This window comes from Zeugodacus cucurbitae, chromosome 5, assembly GCF_028554725.1.
Source record: "Zeugodacus cucurbitae isolate PBARC_wt_2022May chromosome 5, idZeuCucr1.2, whole genome shotgun sequence".
NCBI lineage: Eukaryota > Metazoa > Arthropoda > Insecta > Diptera > Tephritidae > Zeugodacus > Zeugodacus cucurbitae.
Genome location: NC_071670.1, coordinates 52131141 through 52155761, shown reverse-complemented (window position 1 = coordinate 52155761; position 24621 = coordinate 52131141). Strand labels below are relative to the sequence as shown.

General features: G+C 37.2%; 6 protein-coding genes and 1 long non-coding RNA gene across 8 annotated transcripts in view; 1 reads left to right on the top strand and 6 right to left on the bottom strand.

The window, feature by feature from the left end:
- The window catches only part of LOC128921869 (uncharacterized), a 103723-nt gene that overhangs the window by 3410 nt on the left and 75692 nt on the right, over window positions 1-24621 (top strand). The window contains exon 2 of the long non-coding RNA XR_008471183.1: window positions 10312-10398. This is a non-coding gene — a long non-coding RNA (uncharacterized LOC128921869). The remainder of the gene's footprint in view (window positions 1-10311; window positions 10399-24621) is intronic.
- Window positions 717-1980, bottom strand: LOC105210598 (chorion protein S38). The gene is made up of 2 exons (XM_029039245.2): window positions 1801-1980; window positions 717-1711 (listed from the first exon to the last, which is right to left on the bottom strand). The coding sequence occupies exons 1-2, from the start codon at window positions 1846-1848 to the stop codon at window positions 893-895; spliced, it is 867 nt and encodes a 288-aa protein (XP_028895078.1). The 5' UTR covers window positions 1849-1980; the 3' UTR covers window positions 717-892.
- Window positions 4508-5809, bottom strand: LOC105210599 (chorion protein S36). Its single transcript, XM_011181658.3, has 2 exons — window positions 5650-5809; window positions 4508-5532 (listed from the first exon to the last, which is right to left on the bottom strand). The coding sequence occupies exons 1-2, from the start codon at window positions 5689-5691 to the stop codon at window positions 4621-4623; spliced, it is 954 nt and encodes a 317-aa protein (XP_011179960.1). The 5' UTR covers window positions 5692-5809; the 3' UTR covers window positions 4508-4620.
- Window positions 7148-8926, bottom strand: LOC105210600 (putative uncharacterized protein DDB_G0291608). The gene is made up of 2 exons (XM_011181661.3): window positions 8755-8926; window positions 7148-8651 (listed from the first exon to the last, which is right to left on the bottom strand). Exons 1-2 carry the CDS (start codon window positions 8827-8829, stop codon window positions 7245-7247), a joined length of 1482 nt encoding a protein of 493 aa, XP_011179963.1. The 5' UTR covers window positions 8830-8926; the 3' UTR covers window positions 7148-7244.
- Window positions 11850-14396, bottom strand: LOC105210602 (uncharacterized). Its single transcript, XM_011181665.3, has 3 exons — window positions 14225-14396; window positions 13835-14126; window positions 11850-13774 (listed from the first exon to the last, which is right to left on the bottom strand). The coding sequence occupies exons 1-3, from the start codon at window positions 14354-14356 to the stop codon at window positions 12021-12023; spliced, it is 2178 nt and encodes a 725-aa protein (XP_011179967.1). The 5' UTR covers window positions 14357-14396; the 3' UTR covers window positions 11850-12020.
- LOC105210601 (uncharacterized) lies at window positions 16693-21663 on the bottom strand. Of its 2 annotated transcripts, none has more exons than XM_011181664.3 (4): window positions 18849-21663; window positions 18228-18422; window positions 17410-17684; window positions 16693-17340 (listed from the first exon to the last, which is right to left on the bottom strand). In XM_011181664.3, exons 1-4 carry the CDS (start codon window positions 18882-18884, stop codon window positions 16830-16832), a joined length of 1017 nt encoding a protein of 338 aa, XP_011179966.1. In that variant the 5' UTR covers window positions 18885-21663; the 3' UTR covers window positions 16693-16829. The 2 variants fall into 2 exon arrangements, with proteins under 2 accessions (XP_011179966.1, XP_011179965.1); XM_011181663.3 differs by lacking the exon at window positions 18849-21663 and adding an exon at window positions 18565-18827 and having other exon boundaries at window positions 16695-17340.
- LOC105210604 (sepiapterin reductase) lies at window positions 21838-23069 on the bottom strand. The gene has a single exon (XM_011181666.3). It carries the CDS (start codon window positions 22860-22862, stop codon window positions 22044-22046), a length of 819 nt encoding a protein of 272 aa, XP_011179968.1. The 5' UTR covers window positions 22863-23069; the 3' UTR covers window positions 21838-22043.

Here is a 24621-nt window from a genome sequence, read left to right as displayed (position 1 = left end):
CTCTGTATAATTTTGAATTTCGAAATAGAATACAGAGGGTCGGATCCTATTGTGTATGTTGATTGTAAAAGTTTTAGAAAATTGAATTATATATCTAACTTCCAGTGTTAACCCCTTTATATACTTACAAACCGGCAGAATATATAATATTAGGTACCGACCGAATATGACCACTCCTTACTTTTGTCATAATTTAGCTGTTAAGTGTTAGGAAGTGCTGGAATGTCATTTGTTGCGTGCATTTTCGCTTGATTGGGCGGTGTTAAATGCTCATGTGTCGGCATTGCAATAACTGTAGGTTGTAATGCTCGCTGGGCTTTCCACGAGCCGCTGTATCTAATAAATTTAACCTTTTTTTTAATTTGCGTGATTTCACTGACAGAACAGTTTCTCAATATTCAAAGACATAGATAATAACAGTTCGATAATGCACCCAAGTCCTATGAGGAAATTGTCGAACTCATTTTCTCAGGAAGCTCTTTTCTTTCGCACTCTTTCACTCTTATCGGCTGAATCGAATCATATTTTCACTTGGAGGACTTTGAGTACAAAAGTTCACTCGATTTCGATAATAAAGTGCACTCATAAATCTTTTGATTTGATTTAAATTTTCAAAATTGTTCCGTTAGAATCGAATATCATTTTTTTTAACCAAAATCTCTACTAAATCTCTTGGAAGTTGTATCCGCATTCTGCACAATTAAATTCGCAAAATATTAAAATTTTCATAAAAAAACATTTTATTGGCACTCTTTGGCGCAGTATAAAAAAATGAACAGGTTCCATCAACCTTCCGACCTGTGGACAGATGTTGTCATCTCTTATGACATCATAACTCCTTACACTAAACTTGAGGTAATAACCTAAACAAATTCGCTATGAAATCGAAATTTTAGTATTGAGGAGCTGCTGCACCATAACTGCCTTGTGGTGCGCTACCGGCATTGTAGCCACCTTGTGGAGCGGCACTAGCGGCATAACCACCGTCGTAGCCACCTTGTCCTGCATTGGCGATGTTGGCCAAAGCTGCTAATCCTTGGCTACCCTGCAAAAGCTGATAACCAGCGGCTTCAGCGTTCGAGCCACCGGCGGCACCGCCAGCATTACCACCAGCACCAGCACCATAACCACTGCCATAACCGCTGCTGTAAGCTTTTTGTTGTTTCTCGTTAACAAAGTATTTCTCTGCTGGTGGTTTTACAACGTTAACGTAGACGGGCTCCACCTTAACTGGACGTGGGTGATGCTTGACGTAGACCTTGCGCAATACAACTGCTGGAGGTTTGTGCAAGACAACTGGTGCGGGCTTTACAACTAGTGGAGGGTGATTGACCAACACCTTGGTGGGTGGACGCTTGACAATGATGGCCGCTGGGCGATGGATAAGGATTTCACCCTTGTTTTGTGGGTAGGTGATCGAAGAGCTAACTGTATTGGCGCGTTGACCCAGCGAGTAGGGAATGCTTTGGGCAGGTAAGATTTTACCACATGGACTGGGCACACCGTTGCCATCACCTTGGATGGAACCCGAGCCGATGCCCTGAATGATGCCACTGAGCGCATCACCACCGATACCACCAGCGCCGCCAATACCGGCACCACCACCGATAGCACCGCCACCGCCGACACCACCTCCACCACTGCCGCCGCTACCATAACCGCCAGCCGATCCTTGTGAGCCATATGAAGCATAGGCTGTCGTGCTGCACGCCTATATTTAAATAATATAAGTAAGATAAAGTGTCAGCGAAATGCAACAAATAAATAACGGCAATAGTTTGTTGAAAAAACGCTACGTACAATCATTGCGATGGCGCACACAGAAAGCAGGTGTTGAAAGCGGTTCATTGTGTCGCTATTCGTGTACTGGGGGATGCTGCTGCTGCTTTGGTCTGCGGAACTTCTTCACGTCTCTTTATGTGTTATGTTATTGTGTTCTCAAGGCAAGAGCACCGTTAGCTGACTGTGGTCAATTGGTTGGCAAGATTTGTTTAAATATGCTTCGATGGCATTACGCCACATTGCACATTCAATTACGTGACATTTGTGCGGCAATTCATTGCGCGCCAACCGATGCTATTTTGTCTTTCTTCAAATTTTTGTTGCGATTTTCAGTTGCTGATATTCGTTCGACATGTTTATCGCAATAATATCAATTCGGTCTTGATATCTGAATAAGTTAGCTGGCTACAGATGATTGCTCTCATAAACCGTGCTCTCACGCTGCAGCTGAGGAGATTATTGTTTCAATAATCATTTCCGTGTAACTCATATGATAAGAGTTTCCCAGGATACTCACATAATACATAAGTATCGGTGGGTGATAACCCTATGGGGTTGTAGTTTCAAGTTCGGCCCCAGAAAATTATAAAATTATAGGAGACGTGTTTTTCCAAATAACATCCACGGTTAATGCCAATTTTTCAAATCTTGTATGAAAAGCTTAAATAATCACTGAATTTTTCCGAGATGGGTTAGAACTTGTACTAGGATGCTTTTGTCGGACAATAATATGTTAATCACTGCACATGGGAGAAGTAGCCCGACCAAATTTTTTTTAAAGATCTGAGAGCAAAAAATATTTCTCCAAACAGTAGATTATAAATCTTCTATAGCTTACGGGGTAAAGTCATTATACCTCAATTTTTTCTTTTTTTATGAAAAATACAAAAAATGATTTATGATGTATTAAAGGGAGAATGTTATTTCTTTTAAAGAGGAGGAACATAAAGAGTAATAGATCTTTAAACGGTATATTTTGAATTTTTCTTAACTTAATGAATCGTTTTTTAATGGTTTCTAAATTTATATCTGATTCATAACATCATAAAGATATTTTGTGTTTCAACAATATTATTTTTTGTAAAGCAAAGTTTTCTGGGAAGTATGTTCGTTGAGACATTCATCAATCTGTGAATATTCAAATTTGGTTATTGATCTGAAAGCAATCTCTAAAAAGATATAGTTTGTAATGACTTCCCCATTTTTAACGTATTTTTAGATTAGAGATATTTTCGTGCAAAAAATCCGATAAGATATAGGAATGATAGATAATAGCATTTTTGCTGTAGTGTTGACTTATACGTAAATTATTCTTCAATAAATAAAATCATTTTCACAAATTTAAGTGTGTCAAGGGACGGAATAACAGAAAAGTATGTGAATTAAATTGAAATTTTGAATTATTATTCTATTTCTACTGAAAGAGCTTTTTCAGAAGACTTGACTCCAGACTTGGCTCTCATAATAGATTTGTACAAGGCTGATATCTTGAAAATCAATCTTATGGTTTTATCGATAAGAGATTTGGAGATTTTGAATAACATAATTTCTTGATCCATAAATGAACTTAATATGGTTTTAATATGTTTATAATAACCCAATTACACTAAACTCTCCGAAAATTAAATTACTCGAGTATTAAAGTTTAAATCTGAATTGACAGATGTTCGATGACAGCTCTTTTAAGTTTTGACAAGAAAAAATTGGTAATTTATAAGAGGAAATACAATGCTCAAAAATGTCAACTGTTCATTTCTTATGACAATTTCTGCTCGTGTAACTTATATACATACATATATTTATCTTTGTTATCGACATTCCGCTGCAATTGTTGTACCGGACGCCCTATAGTCCTACAAATAGATTAACTCGTCTTTCATATTTATATTTTGATATTTTGTGAGTAAACTTTGAGATAGATTTTTTCAAATCTTAAAACACTTTTGATCACTTTTATTATGATCTCGACCTTTGCTTTTTTAGTAATGAATGATATCTATGTGTCATATACAGAGTGGAACTTCCATAACTCGAACTTTTGAATTGGTAATAGCGTTTAGAAATCAAATTTCATACAAATTTCCTTTCATGACTCGGAGTTCTCCATTATTCGAACTCTTAAATTGGCAATAGAAAATTTTAAAAAAATTGTCTTCCATAAATCGAACTTTTCGACCAGGGCATAATTCAAAATTTAAAATTTACTATCAAGGTAGAGTTTTAAAAGAGTCCCTATATGGTATGGAGGTGAACAAAAATATGATATTACACTTATGGATTGCATAAATCCTGTAATAAAGGCATGGCAAGAACCAAACCAAACCGAACCAAACTGCAACAAACAAACTTACAGAATACATGTTTTAACATATAAAAATCGGGTATTCATCTATTAATCTATACTTCAAAGCTTTTTGAAAAATTTTATCTTTTAATGAAAATTCAATAATTAGAAGTCTCTCTAACTCGAAGTTTTTTTTTTTTGTGGATTATGGTGATTCGAGTTAGAGGAGTTTCACTTTTGTATTGCTTAATTAATTAAAAAAACCCTTTTTTTTCCAAAAATGTAAACATAGGAAGTTCTCTGGTAAATTCTACTACCCTTTGGTTTTTTTTTAACTCTGTTCCATTTTTTGACTAATATTCATTATCGGCTAAATATATGATCTTTCTGACCTACATTTTATTGAATCAAAAGTTTTAACCTAAAAACAAAATCAATGACTCTCGTGAGAAAATTGCTTTTTTATTTTTTCATTGTCGAAGAGGACATAAGTTTGTATGTATAAAACATGTAAAAAAATTATATGACTGAAAAAATTCTAAGCTAGGCATTATTTAATAGCCCGATGATTGGGGGGCACTGCCGTAGCCGCTGCTGCTTGGGGCAGCACCATAAGATGCTTCAGCGCCGTATGAGGGAGCAGCGCTATAAGATGGAGCAGGAGCAGCATCATAAGTTTGAGCAGGAGCTGCGCCGTAAGATGCAGCTGGTGCGGCACCATATGATGGAGCAGGAGCAGCGCTATAAGATGGTGCGGGTGCTGCCTCATAAGATTGAGCTGGTGCTGAGTATGATGAACCACCATATGATGGAGCCTGATAGCTCTGTTGTACACCGGGCACAAGTGGAGCATCAACCTTTTTGCCGGGTTTGTATACTTTTACGTATACGGGGTTCAAGCTGAGTGGAGTTGGCACCTTGTTGATCACTTCTTGCTGATAGATCACAGATGGTTTGATCTTGTAGATGACTGGTGCGGCTTTTACAACGGCAGCTGGTCCACCACCAATTTGGGTGGGTGGTAAAGCGGGCTGATTGACAATGATTGGTGGCAAGGGTTGTGTGGCGATCACTTGATGATTGTTTTGGCCCGATGGCACCAACAGTGAACGGTAGACACCCTGATCCACTACATTGGGTGCAACAATATTGATATTGCCCTGACGAATGTTCGAAGCCAAGTTAGATTCAGCCAAAGATTCTGCAATGGCATCGGAGTTCTTCAAATTACGATAGACTGGGTTGGAGTTAAGCGCTTGCAATTGAGCTTGCACTTGGCTGAGGCGAGCCACTTCGGCGGGTGAGACGGGAATTTCAGCATTGGCGGGAGTGATGGAACCGCCAGCCTGTTGAGCACCACCGGCAGCAGCCTGTACCAACTCATCGAGACCATTCGATGAGGCAGATGACAGATAGGAAGCACCACTACCGCCACCCGAAGCCGAACCATAAGAGGCCGTTGCGAGCTTTATAAAGAAATAGAAACACAAAAATTATTAACATGAAGTGACACTAATACAATTCGCGTAGAATTTTTCGGGTTTTTCTACTAAATTTTGTGTGTGTAATTTTCAACCACGTACCGGTGCGGCAACGAAGAAAAGTGTGAATAGGAAACAGTTCATTGTTTGACGATCTTTTTGATCTGTTTACACCGATGGACTGTTCACTGAAGTGTTTCGAAATACTACTTGTACCGGAGATGTTATTGAAGCTTTTATATATGAGATGAACACTCAGTTTGCCGTACGTGATTTAGACGTGAAATGCGAGTAATGCAATCGAAATGAGCTTAGACTTTATTGGAGATTAGTTATGTGGCACGCGATAACTCGATGGTGGTTGCAGTTAAATTGTTGTCCAATAGATAGTAATCATAGTCGTCAGAAAATGGTTATTTCGTCAACATTGCGTTGACAGCTTTGACTTCTCACAGCGCCTATGGATGTAGTTTCCGCAGGTTTTTTCGTACCACACCTCTTTGGTATCTTTCTGTAATTTAGACTTTCATAAATATATAATATTAGGGTTCCGTACAACAATATATATACTTCAATATTTAATCACGGGATGCCGAGTACATAACTCATAAATTTATCATGTGAAACGAATTTCGTCTGTATAAATAGTTGTTCATACGTAGTCCTTCCTGCCAAATAAGTATGGTAGACATAACGTTTGAGGGCGATAAATCAAAGTTTGAGGTTTCAAGAAATCAACATATGTTTCTAAAAGACATGTAAATCGAATGAAATCTTTCATGAAGGTATCTTCCAAAGATAAGAACTCTCGAATTTCGGTCCCATGAGAATGTTAGGTCGGTTGGTCTTTAGTTTTGGTCTTAACAGCCGGGAGATTATACGGAATCTTGAATATATTTGAAAGTACTTGACAATATTTCAAATTTTAGACGGAAAATATTTTTTTATGGGAATGAAACTTTGGGCGACCCAGTTAGAAAGCCAGAATGAGAATTGAGATTTAATATCTGAGCAATTTTGTTACTGCTATTGTACAATCAGTATTAAATTTTTTGCGTAATGTCACTGCGGCGACAGTGATGTAATGATTAAGAACTTAAGGTCGATCAAAGTTTTCGATAACTTTCAAAAACAATTTAGCTAATACAGATCGTTCCTCTAAAAGCAATCTCAAAACTCTGACTTATGACATACATAGAAAAGCATCTCACATAATCCATCAGACGGTCTTAGACATCTTAAAAAAATGACCTACCTTTATTGCGACAAACAGTCTAATGTAGACGAAAAAATTATGATTACAAAGTGAAGAAACAATGTTCGAACCAGTTAAGATATGGTTGGGAATATGGGTTTATCATGACGTAAGAATCGATCATTAGTATATTAGAGTCCCGTTAGAAAATTTGTATACTACAATTTTTACTCACGGGTTGTCAATGTATGTATATAATCTCGGTCCTAACGATAAAAACATTTTCGCTAGAATTAACAAATGTTTTTTTGGAAAAATAGCGCCTTAAAATTTTTGAAACACACATACGAACAGTTAATACCTTTTTGACTTGAGTTTACGCTTTAATTACAAATATTATATTAATATTATTAAATAATTTCATTTATTTGCTTATTAACTCAGTCTTACATAATTAAAATCTTATTAAAATAAATAACTTAGTAAGTTAATGCTAACGGCATTACAAGCCCTCCTGGTAGAGCTCTCCATTCGAACGGCTACCACGATTATATTCCTGATAACTGGAGGTAGGTTGTGCCTCTTGCATGCCATATTCACCGTAAGGAGGTACCGAGCGCTTACTATACATGTAACGGGATTTCACCATGTTGGTCTCGAACGGCCCGTTCGGTTGTTGCATGGGCATCGAACCCATATCGGGTGGATAAACACCCTGATTATAATAATTCGGTGATGAGTATGATGTTGGTGATGAGTATTGTTGTTGTTGTGGGTGTTGCTGTTGTTGTTGATCATATAGTGTTGTTTGTTGGTATTGTGTGGTGGGATATTGTGAATCTTGTTGCATTTGCAATGGGTATTGTGTGTGTTGTTGTGTTTGTGGGAAATCTGTGTTTGGTGTATATGGTTCGAATTGTTGGTAGTGTTGTTGTTGTTCGTATGTCATTGCCGAGTATGGATGTTGAGTGCATTGTGTATTTATGCTTTGTGTCTGCTCCCCCACAAGTGTCGGTTCGTCCTGCTGTTGTGAGGACTGTGTTTGTGTATTGTCTGCATAGTTTTCTGCATCTGAATCTGTCACATTTAACGGTTCGCGATGATATATTACCGGTGGCATTTTGACCACCACCGGTGCATCATTCGTTTCCAATTCGATCATTTTATTGGACTCGGGCAAATTTACCACAACAGGCATTTCTTCAAGCGTTTGATCCATTATCAAAGTGTCATTTGGATATTGACTTTTCTTGGAAACTGAGTTATTATACTCCGGTGCATATTTTAAATTAATATGCTGGAATTTCTTATACTTCTTCAGATCTTCTTTGTAATCGTTTTTGTTCAACACTTCATTGTAACATTGCTCGTTACCACTGAACGGCTGTTTCGGTGTAATATCCGTTTGTGGTTGCTCTTTTTTGGAGTTTGTGTCGCCCCTTATCGGTTCTACAGTTGTTGCAGGGCTTTCAAATTTCGGTTCAGGCTTTGACTTTCGACGAATTTTTCGTGATTTCTTAATGCCATCAGCTTTTGCTTTCTTTTTACTCTTCTCTTCGTTCGGCTTATCATTGGTTGGTGGTATCTTCACTTCATTTTGTATCACTGGTTTGTCTATGGGCTCATCTTGTACTTTGTAAGCGGAACCATTTTCGCTCATATTAAATACGCCATTGCAACGCTCCTCACCGCCCACCTGTAAGTGTATGGCATTCTTGAAATCTTCACCTAAATGTTCCAGCCAAAATGTTTCATCCACATCGCCGGAAGTAAAGAAGCGTGATGTCTGTCCCGTCTCACTCTTGCTGGTTTCCCCCTGCTGTTGTGCCACATCAACAAAATCATATTTGTCATCACTACTTTTGGCCGGTGTATATGGTTCAACAGCGCTGACATTCAAAGCGTTGCACTGGAGAGTAGAAATTTGTAACAGGTAAGTTGTAGCTCAATTACACAATTCTTTTTTATAAACTGTTAATAAACCTTTTTCTTATTTGCAGTTACACACTTACGAGTACATGCCGCACCAGCAGAAACACCAAAACTATGCTGTACCGCCACGCGCATTCACCACGCACGGCAGTCATATTAGCTTTCTCTTTTGCCGCAGCAAGAAAATCGAAAACGAAAGAAATTCTGATTTTAGCTCAGTGCAATTTCATATTGCCAACTGAACCAAATCGCTATCAAGTATTGTCTTAAATATCTGAATTGATTTGCATCTGAAAGCGTGAAACCCACAACGGAGGAAAATGCTAGTTTTTTCACCACGTTTACTTAGTTCTGGCGTTTGGTTTCCATTCTGCAATTTCATTTTTCCCTAAGCAGACGTGCTTTGGATGCGTTTCTGCATGCGTAACTATGTATGTTTAGAAGTCGGTGTTGTTTTTGTTTTGAACTTGTTGAATTTTTTTCGCTTGTAAATCAAGCATTTTCTGTCTTCCGTAAATTTGGGCATTAATGCCTGCGCTGTGCATATATTCATATCTATATAATATACATATATTCATGTAGATTGTGCTATGCATATATATATGTTGTTGTTATAGTTGGAGTGAAACTAATATGAAACAACCAAAATTAAAAAGTACTCTTTTTTCACTGTAGATTTGGCGAGTAGATAAGAAACAAGTGTTTCCGCATAAATTGATTCATCTAAGAAGTAGACTTTGTAGATTACCAGTGGAGTCTATGCAAGAATTATATTGTCACAACTATAATTTTGTTATGATATTAATTAAATATTTCCCAAGAACATCTCTTCAAAGTTGAAATGACAATAAGTGGGATGAAAGTTTTTTAACACAAAGTAAATCATAATTCGTATTTTTTTGTTAAATTGTACCAAAACCTACTTCAAGAAAGTATATTAGGAACTTCACTGATTATCAAAAGATCACTCTTCGTTCTAAAAAAATAATAGATCATGTTAATAAAGAGTTTTTTTTTTTGACATGTGACTTTCAAAAAAAAAAAGCATCTAATTTAATGATATGACCAATAAATTAACTTAATTATAAAGACAAGATATTGCCATTATGCTTTAAAATGATTTCAGCCAAGTGACAATCGTGACTGGCTCGAACTCCAGCCAAGAGACACAATTTTAAACTACTTTTTAGAGCAATTGAAGTCGTATGTCAGCAACAAACGTTGTCTGTTCATTATAAAATGGCAAACCAAACTGAATATGAATCAAGTAACAGCTATTAAAAATACCAACTCCGAAAAAATGATTGTATCATTGAAAACAATACGACTAAAAAACACACTTTATATGGGAATTGTGGTTTTTAACGCACTGAACCTTTAGCAGGCAGAATATTTTACCGATCGACTTAGAAAAAATAAATTTTCGACGCAGAAGCGTATGTGCCTTGCCTTCGTAACCAAGAAAACTGTCATCTGATAGTAAAAATATAGATAAACTAGTATTGCTTTTTGAAACCTAATTGAATATTATTTCATAATTTGCATTTAGGTGGTTTTTCCCCTATTTATATTATATTATATTTAATTAATTCATAATCAACTACAATTAATCACTTCATTCTATATATTTTTTTCAGAACCAGTATAAGTAGCTAAAAATTTCTTACAACTTCTTTCGCTGCAACAAAATATCTATATTATAATATATAAATATGAAATGCGCGGTAAGTCAATTTTTATTTAATTAATTATAATTCATTTATATTTAGAGCATACATTAAAAATCTAATTTTATTATTAATTTTCATGTTTAATATAAACTCTTTAGGAGTATTCAGTTAGTTGGGCTCTGCTGTTCTGTATAAAAGAGACCACGCTTGTAGTCAAACTTCTCAAACAAGTCTAGCAATAATATAATAAATATAATAATAATATCCCAAACCGCTACCCCTTACTGGGTACCTCTAATATAACCCATTATATTTTTATGAAATTTTTGGTAAAAAAATTCTCAATTACCAAAAAAAAATTATGAAATATTCCAACAATATTATTACTGTGTACAAGATCTGTTGCGTTTGGTCCGGTTTTTTGTATTATTGATCTCAAGAAACTTTTCGAATTTTATTATATTTGTTGTGTATGTTTTGTCGTTATGTGCTCGAAACTCATTTCTTATTCTTAAGTCTATTACCAACTAAATTTTTTTTAATGTAATATAGTGATTTATGAAAACTAGCGCTATTTTTTTTTTCAAAACACATAGCTTTATCTCATAACTGAAATTAAATATTTTTTGAAGCACCATTAAAGATAATTACCTCACATAATACGTTTTAAAGTATTTACATATATTAATACCGATGGTTAGTTCGATGATCGTTTGATATCTATCTAAAATTCGTATGGCTCTAACAAACTTTTATATCTTCCATTTCTTAGTAAGTGTTCTTAAGATGGTTAATATTTCAATATGAAAATGTCTGATGAACCATACTTACTTAACTGTGACTGACTATTATTATAGAAAAATAACACAATGTTTTCAAGTGGAAATGCTTTGTTTTTGGTATACCAAGTTTCGATTTTCGTTAAATTACAATTATCAAGTTACATAAATATGTAACTTACTGAGTAAGAAAATTCCAATTGTCTTCGAAGTCAATTATTATATTTTATTGAAGTCAAATAATAATTCATATTGTCTTCAAAACCCCTAAAGATCCCAAATAGATGTACATATGTACATATATCCAATCAGTTAACCCGTATTACAAGCGCAGTGTTGTACTTTATCTTCTAATAAACTAAATTTTCAAAAAACGCTCACAGTATTATAATTACTAACTACCATATTCTGCTATGATATGAGTAGTAACCGAGTCCACTATATGCATTTCAATACTTTTGTTTCCTTAAATTAAGTACTCTGCTACTAATACCCATTCACTGTCCCTGGTTTGGAACGCAATTTATACACCTTGAAAATTGTTTAATTATAAAAATATTTATTTGATTTGAAAGATTTTGCAAGAATATTTTTTTTTGTTTTTGTGCAAAAATATAAAAGATCTACGCACAGTGCGTACTTTAGCTAATCGCGCGATCAGTAACCACCTTGTTCATAGCTACAAGAAAGAGAACAAGAAAACAATGAAAATCAAATAATTGAAAATATTCGAACTTAATAATAACATTAAAGTATAGAATTTATTAATACTAGTTGGGCAGCTCCATATACATTTTTTACAACTATAGTCTAAATATTTAAGATTACTTTCGGTATTTGGATTTTGCAAAATTTGTTAAACCAAATTGTTAAGAAGTGATTATGGTACTTGGTGGTCTAGAACAGCGGCGGTAGGAGGTCGTGCAGCTGCGGTATAGCGTAATCACTGTTGTAGCTTGTGCTATACTGTTGTGGGTGGTACTCATCCTCTTGGCCAAACCACAAGCTCAGACGGCCATCGATGAGTTTCTTTAGAAACGATATTGTTTCTTGCTCTTGCAAGGGCTCAGGATCTACTAACGAGCCACCATAATGTTTTGTCGCATCAATGAATTCTGGATGCCTATAGACAATATCGGCGATTATCTTATCTAACTGTTCGTTAGAAATATGTTGCACTGGATAGTTGTGAACGCTCAACGAAGGCGGCGCACCGTATGGGTGAGTGGAATGGGTCGGCGGCGGTGCTTCCAAGTCGCCGGCATAGCGCAGTGGAGTGGCATTATGGTCCAGTGGATCTGGTACCGATATTATAGTGGTTTTTGCGCGCAATTCGCCGTTATTTGCTAAGTACTTACGACCCAAGTGATCGTAAACGTAACGTGGTGGTGCTGCTGGCGGCACTTTGGATGCCGCTTTGGATTGCAGCGGCGCTGCTGAATTTGCAGTTTTGGTGTATGACGGTTGTTGCGGCTGGTAATTTGGGTTAGTGGAAATTGGTGGCGTTGTTGGCGAATGTGCGCGATAAGCTCTTTTCTTTTGTAATGCGGGTAAGCACATTTCACATTTGGGGTAAGCTGACTCAGACTTTGGCGTTGACCTACCGGTGTAATAGTTGGCTGCATTGCGTTTCAAATACGAAGAGCCGATGGAATTTTCAGGTGTAGAGTCATTGGTTTCTTTAAGCAGGCTCTCCTTAATCAGCGTCTCCTTCTCACTCTGTATGAAGTGTGTGCTTTCTGCATCTGAGTCTCCGTTCGAGTCCAAGTCCATGTCCATGTCGATGGTGCCTCCTTTGCTGTTATTGGTGTCGGTATATGTAATAGTAACGGTTGGGTTGTCTGTGTTGATTTCATGACTGACCATGCTGTATTCCGTGGAGCTGGGATTGCTTTCTGTGTTGGTTGTCATGCTGGGGTTATTTTCGGCTGATTTGGGTTGATGGTTGTGTTGTGTACCGCAACCGAAGTAACATTGACCCCTCTTAAAATCGGGCTGCAATGTTTCGGGCATGAATTGTATGATTTCAGGCAATGTCAGATCCATCTGCTCACGTTCCTTTTCTAGCAGTTCGTACTCACCCTTGATGTCGCGCTTCACTAGGCGTGAGCGTTGATGTGTGTAACGTGTCTTCTTCGCCTTACGTTTCGGTTTCTTCTGTGTGCTTTGCTGTTGTCGCCGTTGTTTGTTGTTACTAAGACCTTCAAAGTCGAACAAACGATGTGGTGTTGCGGACAAATTCTTGTGATATAATTTAACAAAACGTCCCGGACGCTCCTTGGTAACTTTGCGTGGTCCGAAGAGGGTGCGATGTAAATCGCGTTTACGTCGTATATTAACAGCGCCAACCTCCGCACCGCCACTGCCGCTATTGACGTATCCGTCATCTCCATCACCACCACCATTTGCTAAAGGCATTGGCTCTGACATCATATCACTCATTGGTTTACCCACAAAAATCGCATTTGGCGACAATGCAGCTGATTGCGCGCGACACAGATTGCATTTGCAGTTCGGTCGCCGACATTTGCAGGGTAGTGGTGGAGGGGCCATATCATTAAATACGTACCTATAGAGCGGTTTGGAGATGCCGCATTGTCCACAACGGCAGGTGGACGGCGCAGATGGTGCGGCATAACTATCTTCACAATCTTCAAGAAAGTAATTGTTATAATCGTTTCATAGATACACATGCACACTCGTTAACTCACCGCCCTTATTGATCGCCACACGATCAACCTTGGCGTATAAATTCATTTTGGATGGCTTAACCGGTTTCGGTGGACGTGGCTCTTCGACCGTGAAATCAAAACTGTACGATACTTTCGCCTTTCTTGGACGCGTTGTCGGTACTTCCACTTTATAACCGTATTCGTAGGGCGTGTGGCATTTCTTCGGTTTCGGCACGCTCGGCACATTCACGGAAAAGTCCAATTTCGATGGGCAATCACAGCCCTCACCGGTGTAGATGACTTCAACCGGGACGCAATGGGCCAAAGCAATCTACATTGTGTATTGTGGAAATGCACAAAAACAAAAACACTCCATTAGTCCATTACACGGTATTTGCAGTTTGATTTTGCATTTGTTGGCCAGCTTACCAAACCCAGACAAAAAAACAATGTGATCCACGCTAGTTTTGCGTGTAAACCCATTTTGCGTTTACTACCAAGTGGCTCTTCAAGTTTACCGGAACTTTCACGTACTAACTGCTTGCCGTCCGGTAAATTCATCTTTATATAAATCACAACTAGTCGCTATTAATTTATGGAAACGTCTTAAATCTATTTTGAATATTGGACTATGCGTTGTGTACTTGAATTCGTCATGTTTGTGACTTGTGGCATGTAAAATGTGTTCTGTGTACCGCTTCCAATTTCGCTTGACCTTTCCCAGTTGTTCAAATTGGCAAGAAGAGTTTTCACAAATCGCACGTTGTGTTGTGCGCTGAAATGATACAATTGTATGGTAATTGGTGGAAAGCTGTGCTCTTCTGGCACGACACTTCTTCTTATGCGGTGAATGTTTTTGAGTTCAACGATTTTTTTCAAGAACACATTTTGGTTTTTTAGTGGTTTACTTTTGTATGTTTTGTAGAGAAATTCGGAAGTTTAAGAATTTCTGTCTGTTTGTTTGAGGTGCATCTGAAGTGAAAGAAAACAGGAAAAATATACTATTTATTTAAAAAAAAATATCTTAACTAAACTTTGCTCATTACTGTAAACACGTGCACGTGGTCGAAAGAATTTTCTTGACATTTTTGTAATGTGGTTTCTTTAACTGGAACGTAATATTTTTGCATTTTAATGCATCAATATTTTCCAATACCCAGCTAACCTAAAATTATATTGAGTTATCTTTCATAACTATTTCTAAACTGTTTTATAAAAATATGGAAAAATGGGAGATCTGGGACCACACAATATCCCATTAGCATTATGTAGTATTTCAAAGCAATTTTAAAACTGTTTTATCAGAGTTTAAGCAAGGGGGCGAAATCTATGAGGTTTAGGGACCACTCAATGCCACCTTTTTTCGACTTCAGACATTAAAAGTAGTTTTGTTGTAGATACTTATAGTAATGTCTTGAATCGCTGTGAGATATGATATGTCGTCTTGTCGGAACCAATGACGCTTTGACCGACTGATGATTTTATCGGAAATGTCGGGTGTTTAATTACTCAGTTGTGTTTCATAGATCTCCAATGGATTTTCTGTTCCCTGAATATTGTAATTTTCCCATTAATATTATATTATTTTTGAGTTAATAGACCTCGGCGACTTTTTTCGAAGTTTTTTTTTTAGGCATGAATCAATACATGGATTGAGACTCCATAAAAGATTATAAAATCTTTGGTTAGTAAATATCATGCTTACATATCGGAAATAAAGATCAACACTTAAGTATCTCTAATATCTGTTCTTTAAATATATGGTGCCTAAATGTAGGCTTTATAATAACTGTTAATTGAATTCCACTACAAACAAATTAACGTATAGTATTTAACTGTTAAACACTAGAGACATTTCGACCCATTAAAAATGGGTGTTTATATTCATTTCGAGTGGAAAGTGGCGAATACGCTGGGTGGGAGTCTCTTCATAGAAGATTTTCGGGACGCATAATCAATCGTCGCTTATTGGCGTAGAACATAGAGATAACACGTTCACCACGCTTGATTTTTAATAAATCGATTGTGACATTCGCTATGTGGTTTGTGGCGCCGTCCAGTTCGAACCACATATTGTTCCAAGTCCATATCATCCAATTCGGGGCAAAAATATTCGGTAATCCCATTCACAGTAACGTGCCGGTCTTTATCATTATGGAAGAAGTACTGCCCAATGACACCACCGGCCCATAAACCGCACCAAACCGTAATTTTTTTTGGATGCAATGGTGACTCGTGAAGTACGTGTGGATTGCTGCATGACCAATAATGCATATTTTGCTTATTGACGAAGCCAAAAATGAGCCTCATCGCTGAAGATGATTTTTTGATGAAAATCCGGATAATTTTCAAGTTGTTTACGACTCAATTTACGAACATTCGACCATTAGTGGTCAAGCGGCTTCAGTTCTTGCGTCAATTTGATCTTGTAAGGATGTAGGCCAAAAAATTTTCGCAAAATTCGCCACAACGATGTCACAGAGACCCAACGCTTGAAAACGACGTGTGAGAGACTGAGTTGGGCCTTTCGCTAGTGACAGCAATATTCTCGACACTACGGTTATTTCTTTGTGTCACTGACACGAGAACATTTTGTACTGTGCCTGTGGATTTAAATTATTCCACTACACGCTCAATTGTTGATCTGACAGGACGATTATGAGGACCATAAATTGGACGTAGCGCTCTTAAAGTTGAGGCTACTGATTCCGATTTCGGTAGTAAATAATAATAATTTCCACTCGTTGGATCGTATATCTTTCAATGATGAAATGGCAAACCTTACTGAAGAGAAATGTCAAAAGAGCGGGAAAATATGGCCTCGTTTGCTGTCCATATCGGGCTACTTTTGTAGCGTCTCATTTGGAAACCTCTTTATATATTGATAAACTTAAATCAAAGAACTTATTCGACTAATATTTTATTTATAAAAAATTACGTTAACGAACTTAATCTAACGATGAATTAAGGTTCAAGAAAAGTATATATGCAACTACTTTACATTTGAGAGTTTGCCTTTACAAACGTATATGCACTAATAATAACCAGCCGCATCACTATGTGGTTTTCGCTTGATATACGCCGCCATGCGTCCTGGCTTAAAACCGCAATCGACTTTCACTTTATCCGGCAGATGATAACCGGCTTCATGCGAATAATAATCGTCACTGTAGACGGTGTGGATTTTGCGGAATTTTGGATTCTTAAAATATTCGGGCACATAACCCAATTGCTGGTATGTGAGTTTGGCCGGCGCGTCTGCCGTTTCCACTACTTCTTCGTGCTCGTATTCTTCCTCTACAGACGCAGGAGCTGGTGTCAGTTTGGGCTTTTTAAATGTAATCACATCATGCTTCAATTTAAACAGATTTTCCTCGGGTACATTGGAGAACGTAATCTTCTTCATGCTATCGATCGGTTTCTTCGCAAAGCCGTAAGCTAGCTTGGCTTCTGGCACCGCAATCGCTTTATTAGCTTGCAAAGCCAGACTTATGCTTATAGGGTCAGCAGGTACTGTGCTGTCTTTCGGTTTCGCATAAGTCGCACTATTTAAATACAAATTTGATATTGGGTTAGTGAGTGATAATTGAGAGACATTCATGCGAAGCACTTACTCAGGTAAAGGATATGCAGGAATTGTCGATGCAGACGAGCAACCGCATGATGACGACTTGTAGGGTATTGGTGGTGGTGGTGGGAGTGGAGCTGGCTTATAGTAATCACCTGTGGACTTATAGTAATCACCTGAGGACTTATAGTAGTCACTTGGCTTCGGTGGTTCATATGATGATGGTGGCTCATATGCTGATGGTGGTGCTGGGGGATAATAACTCGCTGGCGTTGGTGACGGCGCTGAACACTTACATGTTGAATATGTCGGTGGTGGCTTCTATTTGGACGGAAAACAGAAGAATGATGTTATAACTAGATGAATTGATGTAAACCAACAAAAAGCGCGCCAGACGCGTGCGTGAGTGATAAGAAATGAAGAGCGTAGCGAACGATTGATTGTTGACTTAAAGCGCACGTTCAACGAAAATAATGATGATTTCGATGTTGTTGTTAGTATGTTGATAATGTGTAGTACAAAATATGGGCATGATGTCGACACGAAGTGCAGTCAAATGACGCATTTAAAAGATGAATCTGCACTAGGCATATGTACATATATGAATGTGGAAAATGCTGACAGTTGAGCTACTCTACTCTTACTACGTATGCTGGATGATATGAACGTTGTAAAAAATATTTACTAATCACTACTCAGTACTTATGTGCTCATGGGCAAATATTCGATTTCGACATTTTCTAGATTAGTAAGACGTTTATGCAGACGATGAATACATTCATGTTTGGCGTTAATCATAGCTGTTAGTGCTTTGCGTTTTAGTAAATTATTCCATATACGAAACCAATGGAAGGTATCACGTACTTTACTGCTACATGGTTTGGGTAACGCAGCCGGTTCCACGAACAGCTTGCTGCAGGAACACTTGTCACCGATGGGTGTGAGATCCAACTCGGGATTGGGATAGCCATAACGTGGTTTTGGACGCACGAATGTTGGTTCCTTGCACTTGGTACAGTAATCGACGCCTTTCTCATGGCAAACACAAGCGGCATTCACCTGCGAGGATAGATATTTTTAAATTTCAAACATAAGTCTTTCGAATTATTGGTTTTACGACTATTTTTGCACACTTTTTTTCAATAGTTTTACACTTTATATATTCTTTCTTCATTTTTAACACTTTTTTCTATAAACTCACCGTCAAAATAAACACAAATATTAACACAAGCACATAACCTATGAATTTTGGTGACATTTTAATGAAACGCTCTTCACAAATTGTGGTCTCATAAGCAATACAAGTACACATAAAACAATTCCACACTTTTTTCTACCGAAAAATATATTTCTGGTATCCAAAACTGAATGTTTATTTTTTTTTTAATTTGTTTTTTCGTTCAACCGATTCTCCGATGGCGCATGGTCTACCGTTGCACTGTCTTTGAAACCGTTCTCTAAAACTTTGTTGTTTATATAACGTACCATTAGTCTGATATCTAAATCCGCCATAAGCATCATCCATTTGTCAGCTTCGTGCAAAATTGCGTGCTTCGAATTCTCGTTAAATTAGATAAAACTTCGCTTTGCCAAGCCAAGTCTTTAGCCAAGTACATTTAAGTATAAATAAAAGCTAAAAGTTTGTGTAGGTGCGCTGTGCAGAGCTTTGTTTATTCGATGTTAAGTGTAGTTGACGCTGGTCTAGTACTCGTGGTTTCTCTTTGTAAACAAGTCAAAACATTAAGAAGTTTCATTAATACTTTCTTGCTGTAAGGTCAACTAGAATTATGAATTACAATGTGGAAATCGAGAAAATAGTGAAATTTTATGAAAAGCACATCAATATTCGTGAGACTACTGTTTTCCCTTGGCCTTTCTAGTAGTGCTTTTATATTCATGATTGCATTTGCCCTAAAACTTCATTATCAACAATGGGTTCCTCAAATAATCGAGGAAAAGGGAAACCTGCTGACATGCACGCTATATTTTTCATTTTCGAAGTAAACAATACCTCCCATCTCTTTTAGATTTTCAATAATCAGTAAAATGTATCTTACTTTGTTCAATACCGGTCTTGGGGTCTATGTTTGCGAACCCCGAGATCCTTTCTGAGCAACCTTTCTTTGAGGTTTGACAACCTATGTATGCATATAATAATAATACTGAGTTACGTCTGAAAGGAGGAAACTGTTGTGCTGGTTCCCCAACTTATTAGGTTTAATGATTCACTCTAATCTTAGATGCACAAAGTCTGTTCTGTATGATATGTGACAGAGAGTGGACGCTTGTTATGAGATCTTTCTGTCGGCTTACGACATATCGGACCGAAAGGAATCAGTGTGAGCCGCAGGTTAGAACAATATGTCTGTAGGGCTTTGCTTCGAGTATGTTGAGAGTCGAGTCGAAGTGCTTACAAATCCAAAAGTAATACGTAAGAAGATCAAAGGGAATTTATTTATTTTTCATTAAACTTCTTTCATTCAAATTAATGTGTGGTAGACTTCTGCAATCTGTTGAATGCTATTTTTGTAAGTTGATAAAGAAGCGAAGCGTATGGGTCTGGTGGAGAATGAGGACAAGACAAAATATCTTCTGTCATCAAGCAAGCAGTTAGCGCACTCGCGTCTTGGCTCCCATGTCACTGTTGACAGTCATACCTTTGAAGTTGTAGATAATTTCGTATACCTGGGCACCAGCATCAACACCGATAATAATGTCTGCCTTGAAATCCAAAGCAGAATCACTCTTGCCAGCAGGTGCTACTTTGGACTGAGTAGGCAATTGAAAAGTAAAGTCCTCTCTCGACGAACCAAAATTTAACTCTACAAGTCGCTCATTATTCCCGTCCTGATATATGGCGCCGAAGCGTGGACGATGACAACACCCGATGAGACGACTCTTGGGGTTTTCGAGAGAAAGGTTTTGCGTAAGATTTATGCTCCTCTGAACATTGGCAACGGCGAATACCGCAGAGGATGGAACGATGAGCTGTACGATGTATACGACGACATTGACATAGTTCAGCGAATAAAAAGAGAGCGGCTACGCTGGCTAGGTCATGTTGTACGAATGGATGGAAACACTCGATGCAGTACCCGCTGGAGGAAGCCGCGGAAGAAGACGACCTCCACTCCGGTGGAAAGACCAAGTGCAAAGTGACCTGGCTTCACTTGGTTTTTCCATTTGGCGCCAAAAAGCAAAAAGGAGGAATGAGTGGCGCGCTCTGGTGGATTCGGCTATAATCGCTTAAAACGGTTCCTAAACCAAATATATATATATATACATATATAAAATTACGTTTAAAAAATATGAAATTTTTTTATAGTTGATGGACTGCCACCGAAGTTATTTACTATAAAAAAGTATTGGATTTACATGAAAATAGTTCAAAAGTAAACACTTCTCACGTCGACAAATGCGTCCAATATTTTATAAAGCTTCGTTTATATAAAAAAAAACAGCCAGAACAAAGCTGCATTTTGACAGTCGATATACTTGAAACAGCATGCTCATGAGTAAATAAAAAAATATAATTTCTATAATATTTGTCAACTGTCAAGTATTGTGAGCGTTATACCTATCTTTATGAGGTCTTTCTGTGTTGGCAACGATACTGCCGATGAATGAATCAATGCAGGTCCGAAAATATTCAGTTGAATATGAACAAAGGAAGGAGGGGTCGGAAACTTGGTTGGTTTAGAAGGTCTTGAGGTCAAATCAAGCTTCAAATTGGCGCCAGTTTGTTAAATGGGACTCATCTGAACCGTTTTTTATTGTGTTTTGTTGTTGTGTTGTTTTAAATCTCAGATATAGATACGGAATAAAAGCGGAATCAACTTCGGAAAATTTTGCGAAGCGACAATGGCGGACGAATTCATATCCGCGTTGTTGCGAATACGTAGATGCGATTATATGGGCTTATTGTGAGTTAAGGGTTACGAGGTCAATTTGTTTAATTGAATTCCAAATAAATGTTTACGAGATTGAATAATCGACAAATCAAATATTTTTCCACGAAATCTAAATCTACGGAACAAGTTTCCAAGTTTTTATAAGTAGTTTTCGCACTATTTTTCATCGCTTTGTCTACTGTAAGAACACATTTTAAACCACATTTGACTATAAAATTTGATAGGCCGTTCAAAAAAGTTCGGTTGTATTGCAAGTTGTTTTTAGTGATAATTCTTTTTTGTAACTCTTTTTTTTTAATTTCATATCTTGTAGTATCGAATTATGAGCTTTTCTTACTAATGTCTGTGTGATTTAAAACTATTTGTTCTTCTTATCTAAGAACTGTTGGCCTTATCTATGTGAATTTGCCACATTGCCATTAACATTTGTCTACATTTTAAAAACACGTCAAAGCTTTTTTTGTGAAAAGCTGAAAGTCGAAAGCTCAGCACCTAACTGCATATAACTTATAAAAAAATTCCAAAACACACCTAAAAATTTTCCAAACAATAAAACAACCAAATTTTCGTTTTCTTCTTCGTTCTCGTCATCTTCGATGTCAGCAGAAAGAATTTCTTGTATTATTTTATTTATATGATAATCATCGTTTTTATTAGCAAAATCCCCATCAGTCAGCCAGGTCAATAATTCCGCAAGAAATTTTAATGAAATATTACCACACATCACTTTATGAGTAGTGAATGTGAGATAATATTCCATTAGTGCTCCTCATAAGTTGAAAGTGTCGTAGTAGTCGACATCATGTCCAGAGATAAAGGACATTTTCTGCAGAATATTGATCAGCTTGAGCGAAGATTGCATGGCGCTAACACGTGGCAATTTCAGTAATTTTTCATTAACATTCAAATCGGACAAATCGACCAAATTGTTATTCAAATCCAATTGTGGTTTGTGTGTGTCCATAATGCCCGGCGAATAACTGATAACATTAACACCGTTGCGACCCGCTTCGTTGGCCATTGAACGGAAGTACATATCACGTGCCTTCATGGAAGAACACATCAATGAATTGTACACCAATGGACGGATCATCAGGCTCGATGTAATGTTGATGACAAGTTTTGGTGTCTTCGACAGCTGTGGTGCCGCAAGAAAGGCCTGATTAAGCGCCACTGGTGCGTAGAGATGCTCCTGTACAAAGGATAACCACTTGTCAGCTGCTTCTGGTTCCATCAGTTTATCAGTAGCCATATTGCCCTCATTGTGTATAACAAATGCGAGTTCGAAATCGCAGCTGATGCTGCTATACTTTTGCAAGATGGCTGCGAGTAGTTGGCGGAAGTAAACGCCATTGGTCTCCTGCCATGTCTTCACGTGCCAGCAAATCACGCTGATATCACGTTCAAGGAATTCGATTTCTTTCTTCACTTCCTGTAAATTTTCTTCGGACACGTCGATGAGTATAGCCAATGAACCGGCTTTGTAGTGGCGACACATTTCGATGGCCAACGACTTGCCTAAGCCATTGGAAACGCCACTTAGTATAAAGAATGTGCGTTTACTTAAATCCTGTCTTTTTGAGGACATGATTAGTTTGTTGTTGTGTCTTTTTTATTGCTATAAACACTTAGCACTTTCACTTTATTGCTTCACCGCTACTATATGTATTTGTAAGTCCTTTGCGAATGAAATATATAATTAAAATTCAAACAAGATTTACTTTTTTAAAGTCAATTAGTTGAGTTGTTCGACCACCGTAGACTGCACAGTTGTACTGAGATTGAGCGCAGCTCGTCTCAAGCTTTTTAAACTAAAGATAATGAAGGCGACAGACAGCTCAGCCAAAGGCGAATCAGCCGTAGACATTGGCAATCGTGTTGCCGAGCAAATAATCTAAAAAAGCCAGCAATAAGCGGTGTACAACTAGCTGATAAGCGTTTCGTAATTGGGTTGGAGACTGAGGTCCATATTTGCTCATTGATACGTAAATACAGTGAAATCCCCCATGAACCAAGTTCTAATAACCGGACAACTGTTATAGTTGAAGTTCTTCTAAGTAGCTAACTTACAACTCTTTCTTTCTCATTTCGTTGTTTTCTAACTCCATAGTCAAGTTTCAACAAATATAAAATGTTTTTTTAAGAATCCCTCAACGACTATTTTTAGATTATTACATGTTCTGTTGGCTAAACTGTCAAACATCGAGTTTAAAAGTTATAACGACGAAAAAAAAATATTTGAATTTTGAGTGTACAAAACGTATCTAAACATCCGGGTCCACTAATGGAAGCTTTCACTGTACCTGAGACGCTAGGAATTGTTTTCAATCAATTTACATAATTTAAAATATTATACTTTTTTTTATTTCAATAAGGTCAATTGGGGTCGTTATTAGTTTTTGCTTATGCTCGAAACAGGGGATTGGAACAATAAATTCCTAAATGGAATTATGATCCACAGTTTGATCCTCTCCAAGTTTTTATTTCATATTCTTCAAATCAATAAAATTCCAATGTTAAGAAAAATATTGAAAATTTACAATTTATTCCGAAATAATGGATACTTATGTTTAACTTAGAGAATATGATCATATTCAAATACCATAGAAAGTTGCAAAAAGATGTCAAGTATCCATCAAGTATATTTTGTAGTATTCGAATAATATTTTTATACCCTGAACAGGGTATATTAAGTTTGTCACGAAGTTTGTAACACCCAGAAGGAAGCGTCGGAGACCCTATAAAGTATATATATAAATGATCAGTATGTCGAACTGAGTCGATTTAGCCATGTCCGTCTGTCTGTATATATACGAACTAGTCCTTCAGTTTTTAAGGTATCGTTTTGAAATTTTGCAGATGTTATTTTCCCTTCAAGAAGCTGCTCATTTGTCGGAACTGCCGATATCGGACCACTATATCATATAGCTGCCATACAAACTGAACGATCGAAATCAAGGGCTTGTATGGAAAACTTCCGCATTTTACTACATATCTTCACGAAATTTGGTGTGTGTTATTGTTCATAGAAATAATTTAATCTCCGAAAAAACGAACGATCGGAATCAATGGCTTGTATGGAAAATTTTCGCATTTGACGTGGTATCTTCAAGAAATTTGGCATGGTTTACTGCCTCTCCGAAGAAATTGTTCAGATCGGTTAACTATATAACCTTAATGTTTCTGGCAAACAACCCGGCTAAAAAGAATTAGTAAAATGTTATCTTTTCTTACGTCTTTAGATTTGCTTAAACACATAGTTACTAAAAGAAATTCACCTGTGAAGGGTATATTAGCTTCGGTACAGCCGAAGTTAACGTTTTTTCTTGCTTTAAATATTAATTTCA